The 21,336-nt window shown below is 43.1% G+C and overlaps 1 protein-coding gene across 2 annotated transcripts in view; it reads right to left on the bottom strand.

Moving 5' to 3' along the window:
• The window catches only part of LOC120959241 (protein disks lost), an 80,755-nt gene that overhangs the window by 6,676 nt on the left and 52,743 nt on the right, over positions 1-21,336 (bottom strand). The window contains exons 1-6 of one of the 2 annotated variants that reach the window (XM_049609960.1): positions 9,802-9,806; positions 7,595-7,674; positions 2,486-4,408; positions 2,170-2,326; positions 1,763-2,044; positions 173-304 (exon numbers count right to left, since the gene is read on the bottom strand). In XM_049609960.1, coding sequence (XP_049465917.1) covers positions 173-304; positions 1,763-2,044; positions 2,170-2,326; positions 2,486-3,870 — 1,956 coding nt within the window. In that variant the 5' untranslated portion in view covers positions 3,871-4,408; positions 7,595-7,674; positions 9,802-9,806. Of the gene's footprint in view, positions 1-172; positions 305-1,762; positions 2,045-2,169; positions 2,327-2,485; positions 4,409-7,594; positions 7,675-9,801; positions 9,807-21,336 lie in introns of those variants that run through there. The other variant, XM_040382504.2, reaches the window with a different exon arrangement.

The following is a 21,336-nucleotide window of genomic DNA, read 5'->3' as shown; positions in this document are numbered from 1 at the left end:
CACGGAAGGACAGCAAACGCAACGCAGCCGGCCACCTGTGGTTGTGGGCATGCGGCGGCACACAAATAAACCACGAGCACATACACACCCAGACACACACGCGCGCGGGCCCGGCTTCCCATGGCGATGCTGGGCCGTATACATAATTTAACACCAACAAAACTCTGCTCACCATATTACGCAGCTCGATTTGACGATTTTCCACCAGCGTGTTGCGGCATCCTTCATACTGGTATGGGCGGGCGACGATGAAACCGATAAATTTGGCCAGCACACGCATCGTGGCGATTGTTTCCGGGCGGACCTGATGAGAGTATGAGAGTAGGAAAAAAATGGAATCAGACGCAAGAATAAAATACATGTTACAGGCGCAATTAGCGATACACGTTCGCGTGGTTTCTGCACGTCTAGTAATGGAAATCAAGCCCTAAACCAATGCCCTGCTAAAGGTGCCGGTGAGGTCGCAGGCAAATAACTCAGTTATAAAGTAATTAAAAGTTTAGCTACTACATTATGGAGGCGCATGGTCTTTTATTCACTGAGAGAGTGAGAGTAACCGGTTAAGGGATGCACAGCATTCAGCCACTGTGGGCTGTGGAGGGTGTGGGATCATTTGCAGGTCGATGAACGATTTAAAATACAATAAAAGAACAAAAGCACAGCGGATCCGTTTAAGGGACAAAAAGCATGCTTCATCAAAATTGTTCTTTTTTATTTGCAAACGCTTTTCAACATTGAGGCATCGTCAGTTATCATTTTGCATCATTTGCACACCCTTCCCCCAAGGCTGATACAATCAGAGTTCACTGAACTTGTGCCAACGGTGCCATTTTCCCAAGAGGCCACCGGGGGGAAGGGGGGAAAATGTGAAGCTGTAATCGGAGACAGCCAAATGGAACTCTACCGGTGGGGTTGTTGGTGTCGTTCGCAGAGCTGGTGTCTATGCGGGTAAAATCGAGGATGAGGGTGCCCGTTCTATTTCCGCCCTTTCAATGCAAGAGAGAGAAAGAGAAGTTTACAAAGTACGCGCTAACTACCGATGTGTCTCGGCCGAAAGGTGAATCGAGTTGAGTGCGAGAACCAACAGGCGGATGATTATCGATCCGTTTTTGATGCGACGATAAACACACATACACATATACAATCTACAAACACATACACGTACGTACGCATATAAAATACGGATACGTAGGGGCTGGTTTCCATGATTTGATAATATTGCTCCACTCGTTGTCAGCGAATACGGCGAATACGGATTGGTGCGCCATTGAGCAGTTGAAAGCAAATAGGATTGGCACAATATTTATAGCATGAATGTACGAATCAAGCAATAAATGAAACGCATACACCCAATCCAGATTTGCTTTGCTTTCGTGTTAACGCATACTCATACTCACTAGTAAATTTTGTACCATTTTTTTTATTATGTCGAATTTTAACAAAAAACAAAGTGTTACTATTTGCGTACTCGGTTGAAATTCTTTTAAATTGTTTGCACACCAAGAGTGCTCATCACTTCGACAGCAATCGACACGCCAACAGTGCACACAGACACACACCCACACAGGTTCATCTGCGCGATGATAACGAAGTTTTATCAATATTTACCAACAAACCTCCCTCCGATTCGCTGCAGCTCTGTTGAATACTTGTATCCCTGTGTTCCGTACGATTCAAACGGTTTGATTTCCCCACACGTAAAAAGGGAATGCGGAGTGAGTGCGGGTTTTCCAGAACCGAAGAACCGGTTTTTCATACGTACCACGTATTCCGAGCGGTTCGAATTTTCTGCATCGGATATGTTGAAAACATCGTACGTTGAGCTGTCCATCTGGATCAGCTCGTGGATGAGGACCGCTTTTAGCTGCTCGATGAATATCTGATGGTTTTCGCTAGCCACAATAAAATCGCGGAAAAACATCTGACTGCCGGGGAAGAGATATTGGGTGGAGAAAATGCTCGGCGCAACCAGTCGCTGCCGCAGTTTGGATAGCTTCGTCAGGTCTATGTTGGGTAGCGCCATTTGCAGTTCGCTGGCGGAGTTCTGAAACGCAAACAGAGACAAGAGACAGAGAAAGTTAAGCAGCAGAAGTCATTTGATACCGTGTAGGGTGGACACGGGGCCGGGTAAAACCTCTCAAATAGAAGCCCTCTGGCTCAATCACTTACATCAAAGTTAAACGATATGATCAGCTGTGCACTAAACAGTTTAGCCAAGTGGGACATATTGATTGGGTGGTGTAAAATGTCCAACATGGCTCGCACTTTTGTGCCAAGCTTCGTCTCGAACTCCCACGCTGGGTTGAGGTGTTCGGTTTCCCATGTTCTGAAAAATGATAAAAAAAAAAAAAAACAGAATAAGCAGGATAAAACCCACACGGATTAATATGTGTCGGGTATGGGCGGTGGCTTAATCCGATATTAAGATTATGGTGTATAGCTGGTGTTAAGGAATTATTGTGTATGGGAAACTCGGGACAATTACCTCAGCGTAGCGTAGAACAGATCCCGCTGCTTGTTGAACGCATTAAATTCCTTTGACGAAGGAAAGTGATCCTTCGTATCGTTTTCCTGCTGGTAGAACACGTTCGTGATGCTGCTATTCGGCACGAGATCGCCACCGCCCGTACCCTGCTGGCTGCTGAAGGCGTTCTCAAGTTTCATCTTCTGCCCCAGCATGTCCCGCAGGAAACCATTCAACGTCGGATGCAGCACCCCCAGCTGTTCGTTCTCAACCACCACCCGCAGTGAGGTGCTGTCGAGCAGTGCGAGCTGCGTCCGCTGGCTGTGGAGCACTTCCGCCGCAAAGTAGACACAGTTGTGCGGGCTGCGCAGGACGTTGCTAAGTTCCGCCCGGCCGGTTCCATTATCTGTCCCGGCGGATGTGGTTGCTTCGAGGAGCTTTTGTGCGTCCTGGGCGATGTACCGTTCCGTGCTAACCAGGTTGATCAGATAGGCCAGCTCGTTCAGCATGTTCGGCACAAGGTTGAGATCCATCAGCAGCGCATATATCGCTACCAGCCGATCGATGGTCGATTTTTGAGTAACTTTGTCAAATTCTATGATTAGTATCGTGCTGGGTGCACTCGTACCACCTTCCGTGACGCTTTCTAGTTGCGTAAGCTCGTCCGGCATAGTTGAAGCGAGTTCAGGTGCGGGAGTTGCATTATCTACGTGATTAAAAGATGTCTGCAATGATTGCTTTGCACGGACGGGGCGTTGATTTTGTGCCGCCTCGGCCTGGAAATCGTTTCGTATCTCCTCCCTTCGGTGGCGCAACATTCCCCGAGGATCGTGGCTAGCGTCCTCTTGGCTTTCGATTGATATGAGATTGTTTTCCGCGAGAAATGATGATGAGTTGAAGTCATGGCGCCCCGATACCGACCGGCTGACGGTGGTTGGAGCGATGCGTCTCCGCTGCGTTCCTGACCTCTTCCCACTGCCACCACCGTCCGGCAGTTCGCCAAAGCCGGATGCTTTGGAATTGTTTGGAGTCATGTTTAGCTGCGGAAAGTCATTATCCTGAAACAACGGGCCTTTCTGTACGCTGGGCGAATTTAGGCCACCGGGATCATTGCTGGTCGTGCTAGCATTGCCCGCAAATGGCAAGCGCCGGTTTCTATGGGGCCGAGTGCTCGTATGTGCTGTGATAAAGTCACCGAAACAAGGTAAGCTTGTCTTGCTTCGTCGACCCGTCCCATCGCTTAATCCACTCGCCTCCTGGCGGTGCGACCCATAGCTGAACGTGCTGCTGTTGGCCGATGGATTCGAGACCTCCAGACTTCCGTTGCGTAGCGATGATCCATGGTGTGACGTTGTCTTTCCACGGCTGCCGCCGGCAATCGGGGTGCTGCTAAAGGACAGGAGCATATTACCCCCACCGGCGCTGCGCGAAGCATTATTGCTGCTCCGGGGAGGCGTCGAGAAGACGGGCTCGTTCGCGTTTCTGCAGCGTGATAGGGTTTGATTTTCGTTGCTGCCGGGCGTAGCAGGATGACCACCGTTGGCCGCATTATGTTGCGGTGGCAAGTGTTTCGGAGTGGAACACCCAATCACTCCTTTCAGTTCGATGTCTTCGGTAGCCAAATTATCGAATGTCCGAGCACTGCCGACTGCCGATTTTGCACCCGTCTCGCCGATCTCCAGTGGACCACCGCCGGGAGGGTCGAAAAGCTGGCGCGCTATCAAATGTACCGGTGTTCCGGTGGTGTCAAGTTCGCTGGCCCGATTGGTGGGGCGACCTTCAGCAGTCGGCGTTGCGGTCCCCGGGGGGATACCGGACGTTGGGTAACAAGAGCCGTCGCTGATTGACAGTTTCCGCAGCTGGGTGGCCGGATTAGTCTCGAATGCGGTACCGGTTGATACCTTTCTCGGCGTGTCACATCTTGGTCGAGCGGTTCTCGATGAACTGGAATGAGAGTGTGGAACACGCACACACAAAATTAATGGGTCAAGAAACGCAATATGGAAACGTGAAACAATAATCGTATAGTTTGATTGATAAAGTGACGAAAATAAACAGTGATTTAAAGTTGAGGTCAGTCCACAGTATTCAAATTATTACATTGAATTAAATGTAGGTGATAACAACGGATAACGTAACTATTTATGTTTGTCAATTATACATTTAATCTAAAGAGGAGATAAATTTAAATATATGAAACATACTAAACTAAATACGTCTTGTAAGTTTTCATACACCAACCAAGCCACGTTGCAACTCCAGCCAAAAAAGAATAAAAATAGACAAAAAATCTTATAAAAATACACTTGTTTTTAAGCGCTATTATGAAGAAAATACGCTCCAAACTACTAATATAGATAGCTCAAAACCAAAAAAAAAGTCTAATAGATTGATTGTTTTAGACAAAGTAAAGCTGTTTATTTCTCAACACTCTTAAATATGTAACTACAATTCTCTAGTTGAATTCACGAACCGAGGGTTTAAGGTTAAAGTAAAACGTCTCCAGTAAATGTTAAAAGTTCTCATCCATAGTGTCATCCGTAGCCACGATTGATAAAATTGCTTGGCATTCCGGATACGTCTAGTAAGTCTACATAAAGTAGAGGTTACTAACAAAAAGATCAAAACTAACAAAAAGAAACTTTAAAATTAAAGGGCAAGATTATTTTATAAATATTTATATGCACTGTTACCAGGAACCTTTATACCTGCTGAGGATCGCTACCATGACACTTGCTCAAGTAGTTTTTTGATCATATTTCGCAATTTCATGTGTTTCTTGCTTATGCCAAATAAATCATTTAACATAAAATTTTAATTTTAATAATAATTACTAAATATTATCGAACGAGATGTTTTATTTTTATTTAACATTTTTTAAACCCTACCAAGACTTTTTGAAACAACAGTACACGGCAAGAATGGGCTTTAGCATTTGAATACCATTCGTAGCGCATCATAAAGTATGTTGATTAGTGCGTTCGTTCTCACCGCAACACGAACCCGCAACATAAACGTACGCAACAAAGAATAAAATTTAAAACAGCAACAAGCAAACATAACGAACTCATTAAGATTAGGTCAAAGATAATGACATCAAGCAACGCGCGCAGAGAAGCCGATTGTGCAATTAAACTCACTAGACGCTGGCGGTTAGGCGCACTGGCCGCGTAAAGACTTCCGCAACCGATGATCAACGCGTCAACCAACAAACACATCATCGCCGCCGAGAGTATGTTGCCGACACACAGGTGGAAAAGTTATTGCTGTTTTGCTACGCGTGTGTGTGAGAGTGTTTTTTGTTTCAGTTTCGTTTGCTACTATAGCCTCACTTGTTTCAACATGTTTTGTAGAAAACGCTGCTGCTGCTGCTGTTGTTCTTCTTACTCTTTGGTTCGGTTAATCATGCAGCTTAAAATAGAAATGGTTCGCGCACCAGTGCGCTCAAGAAAGTTCAAGGTCGAGCAAAAAGCTCTTCAGCATACATGACAGGGTGGCCGGGTCCCCTCCCGTCCATTCGCCATGCTCCCGTGATGGCCGCCCCCCACTCTTTGTCAACTTCCGCAACCGCCCGTGCTTGGACCGACGTTCGGAGCACGCATTCTCTCATCGGTGCTGCCTTCATTATCTTCTCTTTCGTTGGTGGAAGCTTTTTTTTTATTCACACCGTCGACTCATCGTTGGCGGTTTGGCCAACAAACGCGCACAGCATGCAGAAGTCGATGAACGGTGGACGTAAAGAACGATGGCCCGCATTATAACTGAGATGTTTTTTTTTCTTCTTCTTCGTTTCATCCACAATCATCCTGTCGAACGATCGTGATGGGGTAGTGTGCTTTTGCTCTACTTGTGCCAGGGTGGGAGAAGCTTTCTCGCTCTTAGTAGCAGAGCGAACGATTTGGCAAATGAAATCGAATGTTACAAGCCCGCTTGAGGAGTTTTAGCTGCTTTAAGATTAGATATATTTTTCAATCTAGAATCTTAATAAGTGGTTTTAATGAACGTTAATATACTTTCTTATTAGTTAAATTTAAATTTAATTTTTAAATAGACTAACAACAACAATGTTTGCGCAGGCCATTACCAATTAAACCAACAACCCCAAAACAACGAAAATCTAGACAAAACATTGAAAGCTTCAAGAGCATCACCGAGCACTGCGCCCAGATGAACCAAGCGTGAAACCCCGCTCTAACGTGTATGTATGGATGCAGAACAAAAGACTTCGCTGCGCGAACCGTAACCGCGACGAAACGTTAGGAGCAGTTAAAAAGTCAACGTTCTGCTGGCCGCTTAGCCCAGGCAACAACAACAACAACAACAGCAAAATGAACGCGGGTTAACGAATGGTACTAAACAGCATCAGAGTTCGGTGGAATATGTAACGGGCAAAGACCTAACCTCAACCGAAGGGAGAATGACCTCTTCCCACTGTATGGCTGATGCTGCCCCCATGGTCAGGGTCACTGCAAAAGGCTGGCGAATGGCAACGAACGAACGAACGAACGAGTTTAGCGCTCGGATACTATCGTCGGCCTCTCAAGCCCCACGACACGCCACGCCACGCCATGGCGATGGTAGGCAATGCTGTAAGCATCGGAGCGACTAATGCTATTGCATTGTAATGGCTGTGCTTATGTGTGTGGTTGTGTGTAGTTTCCACCTGCGACAAAGGAGAGCGTGAATTTTGTGAAGCTATTTTGTCGCTCCCCTCCCGCCACGGCTGCATGCGCCACATGGAGCTTCGCGGTTCATTGTGAATTCTATCCTGTGATCAGTCAAGTTCAAGTGCGAACTACTTCAGCACAAGGAGAAGGCGGTAGCTAAAGCAGAAATAAAAGAACGTAAACCAAACAGAGGCCAAAGAACTTTCCATTTTATACGTGCTTAATGCTACCCTGCTCCTCCCTCCCAGTGGCATTGATGCATTCGGGCAGGTTGGGGCGCTGAGGGCACTCATGAATGAAAATGACTAATTTACATATTACGTTTTCCTGTGTGTCTGTTTTAGCACATTCCAATGCGGGTTTTTTGGCTGTTATTTGATAGGCAGGTATTTGAATAACTTCTATTATTCTAAATCTACAATAAAACATATTTAAAAAAAAAACCGCCTGACGGTTTACTCACTCTTCCGTTTGCGCACGGATGAAACTGGTGAAGTAGCTGGCAAATGCCTCCAGAGAGCGTTGCTGATGAGCTTCATGTTTCTGTACATTCCCCCGGAAAGGATCCACAAACCATCCAAACCATCACCACCGATCACGATCAGGCGAATAGAATCCGAAACGAAAGAAAGAAGAATAAGAAATAGAAACATTAGATACTATGTAAATGACTGCCTGTAAAGAGTATTAAACACCGCTTGTTAAAAGATCATAAGTATGTAGCGCAAAAAAAAAAACACGAACGTTCCCACCAGCACTTTGCGGCAAAATCTGCTGCCTCACCCTTGACGATCGCCCCGGCGAGCGCACAGCCGAGTTTATTGGCGTGTGCGTATGCCTCATTTCGATCACGATTACCTTCGGTCCAGCATCGAATTCGCGCGAAAGGTGCGTTCATTGACATACGGCTGAAGATCAAGATCAACCATCAAAAGAGCCATCACCCCACTGGCCCCCATCGTCATCGCGGCGATGACGGAAACTGGACCCGGTTTGGTTGGTCCGCGTGCCGATCATGGCGAGAATTGGCTGACCGGACGAATGGTGCCGCCACTTGCCGCTCGCGATCGAACTCGCGCGGGGAGAGGACTTAGCAATAATTTAGCTTTGTATTACTTTTCCGCCATTTGGTCAAGCAGGGGTATGTGTGTTTTTGCTTTGCCACATGTGTGTGTGTATGGTTTTCTACTTTAATTTCATGGACTTCCCTTTCCTAGAAACGACCCGCCGCCGGTCGTGCCTTGATGCGATGGAATGCGCGCGCACACACTATTGACCGAAAGCCGGTAACTAACCGGACGACCTCCCTTTCTCAGGATATTGGTGGCGGTGAGGGATTCGCAAAAATTGCTTGTCGCGGAACACGATCCTCGATGACACACGCAGGCGCGCGCAGACGAGACGCGAACAGCGACCTTCGGTTCGCCAAAGGTTGGACGGTAGTTGGCGAATTGCGCGAAACTAAATGTTCCGAATTTGTCCTTGTGTCGATTAGATTTGGCGCATTCATGGACAAATAATGAGACTCCGTTTTGGACTCCGTAAGCGATTGTCAGGCGTTCGTCAAATGACCTTTAGAATCTTTTTTAAATATCAATGACCCATTGATTTCATTGAGTGCGTCTCTGTTTTAAAGCGCAGTCGGTTTCCCGAGTTACCCGACACGTGTATTTGCACGTTTGAAAGTAATTGAAGTAATTGATTTTAAAACTTTTACAATACACAATAATAGAATCCTTTCTAAAACGTATTATATGCATATTTCAGCCTGTAAACACACATACCATTTAGTTATTTACCATTTATTGGCAATTCTCACTAGCAACAACTCAATATCCAAATCCTTTCAGGTTAAATAATACACCAGCATGGCAGCATGACCAGCATGAAACCGAAAGCAAACACTCATATCCAACACCTCGTGTGATGAGACTGCGATCATGATAACGCCACGGCAAGTGGCTAGCAACGGGCGTCATGAATAGTAATAAACGAGGTACGGCCGCATACTAAACATCTGCGTTCGATAGAGTTTACCACCTTTCCGTGCCGTCCTGCCTAGCCACCATAATTGTGGCTTCTAACGTCAAGCCTCCACAACCGACCCACCGACACACCGGCCCCCATTCTCTGTAAGACCCATCCCCCCAGAATTGGATGATACAACGCGCGAAACGAACGAACCTTGAACTGACATTAACCTCCAAAATTCGTTCTTGAAGAAGTCGATCGTCAGTGAAATAGTGGTGGCGGTATCCCCGGGGCGGCTAAATATGGTTTCCTGTCGGACAGGTATCCTGTTTGTCTTGCTGAAGATATTTTAATGGTCCGCGATTGTTAAGCGCTGCAGAAAGCAAGGCAGGCTCGATCTTCACCACGAACACTATATGCCGAGAACGGTATGGCCGAGTGAGGCTATGTGAATAGCATCCGTATATACATGATAATGTTCTCTCTGTCTCACAGATCATGCTTTCCCTCCTCTACCGTTTTTAAGGACACTAGGCACATCTTCATATTCGCATTAATCAATTTCAACGATCCTCGACGGTGTTCCAATGCGATCGCACGATTCCTATTGGATGGCATCTGCCTATGATCGAATTCTTAAACGGCTTGGTTCGATGCCCCCTCCTCATTCGTCTCGCGAAACGGAAATCCGTGACTCACCTTGCCCTCTTGGTCGTCCACCTTTTTTCATGCCGTCCATAACACTCTGCTCATGCTCCCTTCCCTTGCTCGTGCTTTCTACCGGTACGTGCTTTGAGCGTTTTGTTCAGACTCAGACAACTTCCGCTCGGACATATATATACACACACACATACATCTACAGATACGAATACGTCAGGAGCCATCACTATGCCTTGACTTAACTCTCGTTTAGTTCCCAGCCATGTTAATCCATGCGCAGCACTTGTCCATTTTCGCTTCTCCGCGTTCTATGCGATGTTTTTTTCCTGCTTCGTTTAATGGTTGCTACCTTTACCGCGACGTCTCTTTTGTACGTTCCATGGTTCATTGCCCTTCCTCTGAGGTGCCCCAACAACAGCGTGTGATGAACTGGCGAATCTTGGCAAAAGTATTTTTCCCTTTTTCTCAAGCTCGCGAGAGACCTGCCTCGGCTGAAGATCAAGGTCTCAAGGTGGCGGCACTCCACTTACGTTTCATTTACGTACGATCTGCTTCGCGCCTATTCCTCCATCCGTCGTACATCTCTGTTATTCGCTCGCTGAAGCATAAAGTTCCTTCCCTTTTTACTGTACCTGGCAATATTATGCTCGGGTAGCACCGCATGGCGCCCATACCCCAATGCTGCGTATGCTACGTGCCGTGGAAAGGAGGCTTTCGTGTAACAAAGGGAATTTAATTACTTTCGCTATTTCTTCGAAACTGCCATAACACTCGGGTGAATTCTGGTGGCCGATCATATTACGTCTGGCAGCGGAATGGGTGGAATTGGGTGTGAGCTATTTGTTGAATGTTTGCACTAATGTGACACAATAGGGGTGAAAATGATTTTGTGATTTCATAACAATGTTTGTCGGTATAAAGTATCGTGGTCAGCGATTAACAATCAAAGATAATGAAACGCGTTCATACATCGATGATTCGAGTTGGAAAAACATGTAACATACATACAGATAGAAAAAAAATGTTTGTGTTGTTTATTCGGTTATATTGCATTATTTTTTACAACTCTGTCAAATACTCACAGCACGCAATTTTTCTTCAAAAATATGATGTTATGGTAAACAGAAAGCACACATAACCTTAAATAATTCACTAAATTTATTTTAAAATCTTCAATCACTTCATAAAAAAATTATAATTACAATATTCTTCTATTTTAGGAATGTACTGTTTCTTCTATTGCCTTTTGATCGCCACAGATCGATCAATCGAAGGGCGTGCCCTCCAATAGGCTTAGTTGACACTGATTTCGACGCTACGAGAGTTTACAGTCTAGTAGTTTTACAGTTCGGTCTCGTAGTACAGTCGTCAACTCGTACGACTTAACAACATGCCCGTCATGGGTTCAATCCCCAAATAGACCGTGCCGCCATACGTAGGACTGACTATCCTGCCTTGGGGAGAAATCAATTAGTCACTGAAAGCCAAGCCCATAAGTGGTACAGGCAGGCCTTGACCGACAACGGTTGTTGAGCCAAAGAAGAAAGTTTTACAGTTCAAAATATTAGCAAAGAAATAAGTCTAAAAAATATATTTTAAATCGTTTAGGATAATTAATAATAATAATTATAATTTTCATCGGATCTGTATCGTCAGTTTAATATCAAGGACAATTTAAGAGCCACATGCAGGAGACACGCTCAGAAAAGTTTCTCCTTATTTATTTAATCATGTCCTTCCCTTCTCATACTCAGCTTCTTCAGACAACGAGTAGCAAGGTGATATATTACGAGAATAAACATTGATAAGACAATGTGTGTTATAGAACATTTATGTAACGCATATAATTAATTTAACACTCCCAGAACACACCCAAAGCACGTAAACACACTTCATACGAATCATGGCAGCATTACGTAGCACGTGTACTGTTTTAAAACATTTATTGCTCTCCCCTACACAGGCGAACAATCCGCACATACCACCTTCGCCTGCACGGTGCATGTTAAAGCGCAAGAAAAATAAGTTTCTTATCGCTGCGCAGTGTGTAAACAGATACACAACAATTGCAACCCGCAGTATACTTGCTTCGTTAACGAAAAAAAAACATACCAGCTGCGTGACGACCGTCGGCGAACGACAAACGGACACAGTAGTATCACCCCCTTCGCCACCCCCCCCCCCCCCCCCCCCCCTTCCCACCGTTCGACAACGCGCTCTCGTTCAAAAAGGCCGGTCAGGAAACGCAACATGAAGCCAGCAACTGTGCTGCATTCGGTGGGACATAGGGCAGTGAATTACCCAATAGTAGAAACCCAACCAGAGTGCGGACTATTCAACAACTTCTCGAAAAGCGATAGCGAAAAACTTGCTTAAGAATGCATAAAAAATGATCACAACAGAGAAACTATAAGGCTATCTATTAGGTTGTGGCTAGAAATTACGATCGCCTGTCGTGTGCAGTTGACCTAGATTAGTTTTCCATGCTTCCTCGTACGTTTTTGGGGAGGGGCACGTTTAGGCTTTCGGTTAGAGATGGTGAGAAAAGGTAAGAAAATAGCCAAACAAATGAACGTAACCAACCGCAAAATGGAACCGTACGTTATCAATGATCAATGAATGAAAGGTGTCGATGAAGCACCCCAAAATGCGAAAAATTCCAAAGCTAAGTTTCTCGAGGTATTCATTAAAAAAATTAATATAAAAATGTTTTCTATATCACAAAACATAAAAAACGGTGTCACTATGTTACCTGCGTGTATCGTGAACAACCTCTGGGGTTCGATTGATTAGTTCATATTGCGTGCACGTTCGATTGAAAAGGGCGCTGTCAAAAAATCGGCACTGAAACTTCCGCTAAGCGAATTCGTTTCGTCTCTAACGTGTGCACACACATTCCACGTACTTCAAGGTCCACGGCGTTTTTGGAAAGCGACCGGACCGCCGGGCCACAAAAGGGAACGTGTTCCGAAAAAATTAATAACCCCCAAAGTACGTATTAACGGCACGATCGTCACGTGTGGTCTCGTCCGCCGCTAAGACTACCGATAGACCCAAACGTAGCCAAGTCTCAACACGCCAAAAACCTTCACAGAATCGATCGTTCGACCGCGCCACACTGTTGCCCACGGTGTGGGTGTGCGCAACAGTGTGTGCCTCAACAGTGGGCCTCCACTGTGGTTCAGCCCGATTCAGCTCGCACTCCGCATGGCACCGCAGTATCGGAAAATTGTTTCAATGACCAACACTGCACCCGTCACTCCTTTTTTCCAGCACACCTTACCCCCTCGCCTCGCCCCTTGCTTTTGTCCCCCCACACCTTTGGCTGGCCCGTCTTCAGAAACCGGTAATTCATTTCGGTGCAAATTTCGTAACGCAGGCGTAATCAACCAACCAACACGGCCTCCGGTAACCACCCACACTCGATCGTACTTGGCGTATGCACACACGGACATGAGTTTTGAACCGGGGGAACACATACGCAACATTAAGCATTAGCAGCAGCAGCAGCGGTGGCAGCAGCCCACTACCACCACATTACCCGCAGTAACAACACACAAACAATCGGCAGTGTTTTGTTTTACCATTGATTTCGATGTTCGATTTCAACTACCTTTCATTCTGTTGTTCTCCCTTTCGATTTACTTCACATTTGCTGCGCAAAAAACAACATTTCCACGCCTCGGTAGTAAGTAGTACCTGCGAATTGTGTACGATTGTTGCCTGCCCAAATTTCCCTAAATGCTGGGCACGTGAGTCGGCGAGTAAAGCGGCCACCGAGAAATGGCCCTGTCCAGGTTTTTATCAAAAATATTAATACTCCATATTCCTTATTGGTACAAACTTTAGTGTTTTGTCTTATATGTGATCAATTGGTTATATTTGTCCCGATAGTGAAACGTTAGCCGGTCTCGTAGCACAGTCGTCAACTCGTACGACTTAACAACATGCCCGTCATGGGTTCAATCCCCAAATAGACCGCGCCGCCATACGTAGGACTGACTATCCTGCTATGGGGGGAATCAATTAGTCACTGAAAGCCAAGCCCACAAGTGGGTACAGGCAGGCCTTGACCGACATCGGTTGTTGAGCCAAAGAAGAAGAAGAAGAAGTGAAACGTACGACGATGGAAGGACTAAATATTAAATTAATAACAGGCATCACGTGAGCGTGAACAGCTTCCACATAAGAGCATACAAAAACGATATCTTTAATAGAAAGAAAACATTTTTTTTTCAGGAATAATTCTTATTGAAATTTTTCATTTTGTAAGGGTTTTTAGGGATACTCATAATTTTAGGACACTTTCTTGACTCTTTTTTACGGAGAGAGAACTTTATGTGATGGGAAGTGGACTCCACAGCACGCTTTTTGGATCGGCTCATTTGGAATTTCCAACGTGGACTGAACAAAAGGCTCCAGCGTGTAAATGTCGAGATAGTCGTAAATAGTTGAAAAATATCCCATTATGCATCTTTTATAACCGTAGAAGAAGAGTCGATGGCTAGAATACAGTGTATTTTAACGTAAATATTTGTCGATTGTATGAACTTTATTATCATCATCGTTCACACGATATATACACTACATCGTCGTATTTCCACGGTTTCCTGTATTTTAATGTTTAAAAATTTAAACAATTTAGTTAAAAAGTAAAGAACTTTTCATTTAAAATGCATGATTCAAATAGGATTCACAACAAGATAAATATGGCAACATAAAAAACCAACAAGTATTTTTAAAACTACATTAAGATATATTAGATGCGGCAGGAACATATTCGACAATGTTAAGCAGGATATGCATGTCGATTGTTCTCATCCACAACTAACAACAGTGAGCTTATTCTTACCTATTTTTAGCTTTGCCAAACGATACCAAAAGGGCCAAACATAAGCATTGTCATTGAAATTTCGGATTTCCGCAGCGTTGTGATGAAACAGGGATAATAAACAACATCAAATGCACACCATTTTAAGAATAAATTATTTATTTCGGAAATTGTCATACAGGATAATACAAATAATGCAATACGTTTCTATGTAAAAAAGGAGTATCCTTTCATCCCATTCAGTAGGTAGATAGTAGTTGCAGTACAAAAATGAATCGATTTTCCTCTCCTATCTTTGCCTACAGCAGCCCAACCTGCTGCCGTTCCACTCCAACTTTCTCTCTTTCTCTCTCTCTCTCTCTCTCTCTCTCTCTCTCTCTCTCTCTCTCTCTCTCTCTCGTTCTATCTCTTAATCTTAACCCAACGGAATACCTTTCTTGAGAATTATCCTTGATCACCGGTGGCGATTTCGCAATCGTCGATCAAGCTACTTCTATCCTTTTTGCGTTCTTCTTCAATCACGATTCATTTCTGTAGGATGGTTACATTCATTTCAGCCCCTTCTTCGCGCATTCTCTCACACACAGCATGACTTGCAGGTCCGATACTTTATTTTCGAAGAAATTCTTTAAACGTAACAATAATAAGAATAATAATAATGGTCGAAGTGAATGAAAATTAAATAGGTGCAATTACTACCATTTTCTTAGCCGAGTCCAGTGCGAGTTATAATTGCTACTCGAGATTTGCGCTTCTGTTTCGTAACACGTCATTCTTTGGTTACTTACTTGTTATTTAAGTACTATACTGTTTAACAAAACGATAGATTTTCCTTTTTCAAAAGAACATGACTAGCTCGGGTAAGGGGTAAATCGTGTTTTTAATTCTTCTTAGTCTTCTTTTAATGAATGATCTTCAGACTGTTGTGGTGGTTTGATTGATACCAGCGAGTTGGATTGTGTAATAACTAGTATCATAAGTATTTAAAATCTTACCCCTCGTTGCTTATAACCACCATTTTTGTTATGTCACGATTCATTTGGTATTATTGATCAATCCCCCGAAATATGACTCTTATAGGAATCATAAATAGAAACAGTTTGCATGAGAACGATACAAAATAAAGATAAATAAAACAGTACCTTGCATGAGTCGAGAGTATAGAGTAGATAGTAAAACGTATCTTATAAAGGTATTTCAATAATCAGTCACAAATATTAATAGTAAGCCTTGTGTTATTTATCATGCTGAAACAGATCGAGCCGACGAACCCGAACAACCGGGGTCGCTCGGTACAATCTTAACTAATCTTACAAACGATTAAAGAACAATTCGAAAGGATTTCATCAGTTGCTTACGCCCTCCTCTCCTCGGTCCCTGCCATGCCCCCGGACATCCAAAAAGGGCGTAAGCAGCTGGAATGAAGCCCTCACTGTACACACTAACACGCATTAAATCTATGCCATTACACGCCAGTTGTCGAAAAGGAAGAAAGAGTGACGTTCACCACCTTCACGCCAATTCTTCTTTTATCCTTTGATCGAATCGAAGCCTTTCCCTGCTACCGCACACCTTCATAATCATAATGGCGGGCCCGCCGATGGCTGTTCATTTTCCCGCGCAATACCTTACTCTCCATTTTAACAATACTCAAAAGACGGATTCACACATTTAAAGATAGTACACACTAAATTGTGGTTAAACACCAGCTAATATTCGTCCTTCTGCGACTCACCCGCTTCCAGCCCCTTCATCCTGTGAAGCCATTCTTCTTTCGAGCAAGCCCGGACTGCATTGCTGCAAATATGTTTGTTTTCCTCCTTTGCCTTGCTTCTTATCTTTACAATTCATAATATGGCTTTTTTCAGTACACAACCATTCGTCTTACATTGTTTCATTTGTTTGTGTTTTGCTTTCTTTGTGCAGTACCGTAGGACAAAGATAGACAGAGAGAGTCAGAGAGCAATCTAGCTAAAGACGATTGAAACCATTTCCGTATAAATATGTCTCACTGTTGATGTGAGTGAGGGAGATCTAGTAATGGTAGCTAACGGAACGTGTTATTTGAAGATCAACGTTAAGAAAGCTGTTTGCTAGTCATAATCGAACGTAATATAGCAACAGGAAGGAGTGTTTGTGATGTATCAAATTATAACAGACAATAATGTAATGTGTTGCTACTTTTGCAACAAAAACGAGAATATTCACACAACACTTATTGTGGAGATTGCTTTTTTTTCCTTGATAAAACGCGAAAACCAAACAAAAAGTATTGTAGGTCCTGGAAAGCGTTTCATGATTATAGGCAACGTAAAGAAACAGCACAATTTGAAAATGCTTACTAGCTGGACCATGTTTCCTGCTGTACTGCCGTTCCCAGGTCCGTTTCTCCCCACCAGAAATGGACTGTTGTGCGTTAAAGTGTTTAACAAATGTATGTGTAGGTGTGTTTTTTTTAGTTGATAAGTATTTTTTTGTTTAGTTTAGTAAACAGGTGCATTTTATAAAAGACAAAACGATGACAAAAAGGACATTGTTTAGTAACGACATGCCGCCAGAATGCGAACCAATCGCCGGTGCTGGGATGTACTTTCGAGCCGGCACTCTCTTACAGCAATATTCATCACATTGTCTGGCATTACAATTTCACTCGTACACGTGCTCGTTTTTTCTTCTCTCTCTCTGGGTTTTAGGTTTTTAGTAACTTTCATTGCATCATCCTACTTGTATGTTTCACCCCCCTCTCTCTCTCTCTTTACCTGCTGCTGATTGTATAGCGATTGCGAAAGTCCACTGAAAATAGTCAACAGTATAAAAAGATTTATAACATTTTTTTTTGCTCGTTTTTCCCTTTTTTTGTTGCTTTCGATTGCATTCTTAGTCAGTTTTAGTAGTGCATTCGCTGCACAGTTCGCGCACACCGTAAGTGCGTTACGGCGTCAAACTGCGCTTCTCCGCCATCCTCTTCATCCGCTCAACACACAACCTTTAATCCTTTACAGTTTGCGGCATGCGATAAATAATTGATTCCCATAGTTTTTAGCACATTCAGTTTGCAAATTCACCGTTTACGTTGCCTTCCCTTCTTGCTCCCCTCCTGCACACCTCCCGTCTTCCCTTCTTCGTCGGTATTGTTTTAGAATGCAATATCCTCTCCCACAACTCTGCCCACCAATCCTTACAATAATCATCACCTTCATTCGTAATCATCATGATCATCATCATCATCATCACCATCTTTTGCAGACCCATTACGGGGAACCTTTTCTCGTTAACATCAGCAATCAAGTTTGGCTTACATTTATCGTCTATGCACACACACACACACTCTCACTACGATATTACTAAGAGCTTTTGTAACCACTAAAAACCTTCAAACATTTCGAGATGGTGTAAAAAGATCAAGTAACAGTGTTAATATACGATATTTTTGTTTATTGATTTAGTTTATCGTTATAGTTTACTTATTATTGTTGCAGTTGATGATTATTCTTGATTTCAAATAGTTGTTGATTTTCCCATTGCCGTCGATTCTGTTGCCATGTGTGCGTGTTTTGTGTCGGTAGTTTTAAGAGTGTGAGTGTTTTATTACTATGTTTAAGAGCCCATTATTAAATGGACTATCTTCCTCCCGCTACACTAGAGCAGGTTGTTCCTGTGTCAAATAAGTGTTATGTGTTGTTTTATTCTCTACGACAACATTTTATTTCACTACGTAAATTCAATTCAACACTCTAGGCACACCTCCGTTACATCCCGTTTGGTGCCACTGTCCGTCATCTTTTTTTCTTCTTCTTCTTCGGTTTTCACAATTCTAAAACAATATCAATCCGAAAGAATCCCTTCCACTTGTACCACCATCTTGGATTGTTTAAGTTGTGGTACACCTACAGTGGGGACAGAGTAGAAAAGTGATTTGGTCCTTTTTGTTTTCTCATCGTCCGAGAAAAAAGAGAGATAGAGAACGTTTGTGCAAGCTATATATGAAACGGGCAAGCAACTTATACGCCTAATAAATAGTCATAATGATATTATTGTTAGCAGCCATTGTGTTGTAAGCGCAGTAAAAATTCAAGCTATCATATTTATGTTATTCCATTACGTATTATCTGCGTCCCTCACTCTCTCTCTCTCGCTTTCTACGTTAAACGTTGCTGGTATGCTTCGTACAAATATGTCAAACCTTGGCGAGGGGACAGCAGCGGCGTGGAACTCCTTTGGCAGGCTCTGTATATTAGGATGTCACGTGTTTGCGCAGGATGAAGTAAATGACGGCACGTACGTTATCTGTTTCTGTTCCATTTGTGCCGCGTACTGTGCGTCTTTCATCTGAACAGCACGTCATGTTTAGTTTATTGCAATATTAAGTTTGCGTATGTGTGTTAAGTTCTCAGCAGCAGAGCTGTGCTAAGCAATTCGATAAAAAAAACACACACATTTGTGCATATAAGCTGAAGTAAAACCCAAGCATCCGTTCTTTCAAAGAACATCCCATTCTGAATGGGATTTCATGATTGATTGATTGATCCACTCAATACCAGAAGCGGTATTTGGGAAAAAATACAGCAAAAATAAAGCCGTTTGTGTTTGCCCATTTTGCCTATTCGCCGGTTTACTACTAGTTCTAAACGCGTTGCTAAAGTCCAAACACACTATCGAAAGTCTTGTTCTCTTATCCTGGCAACGATTTGATTTGGTGTACAATAACATGGCTTGTAGAATGGGTGTGTTTGAATGGATAGATACTGTATGTTGCTGTGTATATGTATGTTAAATATTAGGACCTATATTTATTCCCTACACCAATTTCAAGACATTTATACATGTCTAGCATTGTGTTTTAGTAATTGACAGTTTATTTTTTTTTATCTTCGCAACACAGTTACTGGGAAAGTTCAAGAAAAGAGAGAGAGAGCTGTACTGTTTGTTGCTATGCTTAATCATATCACCACCGTTAAACTACGAAAGGACATTAATTTGGTAAGTATCCTTTCTTGCTCCAAAAGACACATAACTTAACAGAGTTTGATTGCAGCGATTGCATAGATTATGCACTGCCTTGATCGGTATACAACAGCAACATTGTATTGTATTTTGCTGTTCCTACACACCTTGTTCTTATGCTGGAAAGAACATAAGAACAACTCTTAAAAAGTATCAAACAATTGTTCAAATAAGTGCTGTCCTTAGCTGCAGGGCAACAGGGAAACTATTGCAAAAAACGGCACATCTTCCCATCTCCCAGAATATATATGGACACAGACATACCACACACATACACATACGTAGCTAAACCCTGAACAGAAAACTGTAAGACTTAACTGTTACTTATCTGTGTGCATTTTATGACACTATTATCCGGCCTCACACTACAGCAGAATGTCTAGTTCGAATGAGTTTGTCGGTATCGGTCTAGATTTTTCCTTCTTGTATTGCATTGTGCTGCTGTGCGAGAATCAAAAATGTGTGTTCATCCCATTCCGTATGCCGCAGCAGTCCTTCAATTTCTTCGCCCTCTCTCTCTCTCTCTGATTCGACGAATGGTGACGACTTCATTAGTATCAGCTGCCAGAATAAGCAAATCGTAAATGACTTTTTTAACGCTCCTCGCTCCTCGTCTCTAACCGTCTCTAAAAACATTGATCAACGTATGGAAAGATCTACAAAATTCCCTAACTTCGTGATTATGGTTGGGTTTTGTCTAATCCCCAAGGAGAGAATATTTAAAATTAGCCGAACAATCCAAAGCCGCACCACTATATCATTTTCACACACCTTGGATAATTCAGAGTGCATTCGTCTGTTTAAGTTCCTCTCTCTCTCTCGGCCAATATTCCCTCCAGTATAGATAATAACACTTTGAAATGATTCTTTGTTATTTTTTTGTGTGTTTTTCTCTTTCTTTTTCATTGTTTACTTCAATAGGACTTTTTTTGGTTTTCTATTTCTTTTTTTTCAATAATTTTGCTGGCATGATTAAAAAATTGTTCCCGGACGAGAAATGCTAGTCAATAATTTCCAATCGTATTAGGTAAATACATTTTGTAACAATTCATTCATAGTCAATATCATTTCAAACACCCATTTCCGTGTATGCACGTGTGTATAACAGTGTGAATGTATGTGGCTGCATGTTCGTGGTATGTGTGTGTTAATGTGTTGCTGACAAAAACCACACAGAACTGCAAGTTATATAGATCCTACACACCCTGTGTTACACTAATACTGCACCACCTTGCTAGCAAATGGTATCGGAAGGTGTAGTAATATTGATTTGTTCGCATGTAATGCTATTAAATTCATAGCACGAATTGCGAATTGTGGATCAGTATGTCGTTCGATCGAACTCTGGCGCTACCTTTTTCACAACACCTTGCTTGTTTCGCGCCGAGGCGGTTCGAGTTCATATTGCCGATTATCATCTTTTTGTGGTTCAAGAAAGGATCGCTGTAGATCTGTTATCATTCGCCACTCGTTTTGGAAGAATAGAAAACGGAAGTAACATGGTTCATTTGCAATGAATCTTGTATAACATCGTGTTTTGGGTAATGCATTAGATATCCTGTTGTTTGTGTTCGCTATGTACACTCTTCTACATACTCCCCGGGGAGTGTAATAAGTCGTCGTTCATTGGCGGGGTAAGTTTTCCATATCTTTAGAAAGGTGGTTATCTGTTTCCATCTCCCGCTCCGCGGCAAATGGAGCTTCATGTTGTGAGTGTGTTGTTTAAATCATGTGTAGCA

Source organism: Anopheles coluzzii, chromosome 3 (assembly GCF_943734685.1).
Source record: "Anopheles coluzzii chromosome 3, AcolN3, whole genome shotgun sequence".
Lineage (NCBI taxonomy): Eukaryota > Metazoa > Arthropoda > Insecta > Diptera > Culicidae > Anopheles > Anopheles coluzzii.
This window is presented reverse-complemented; position numbering and strand designations above follow the sequence as displayed.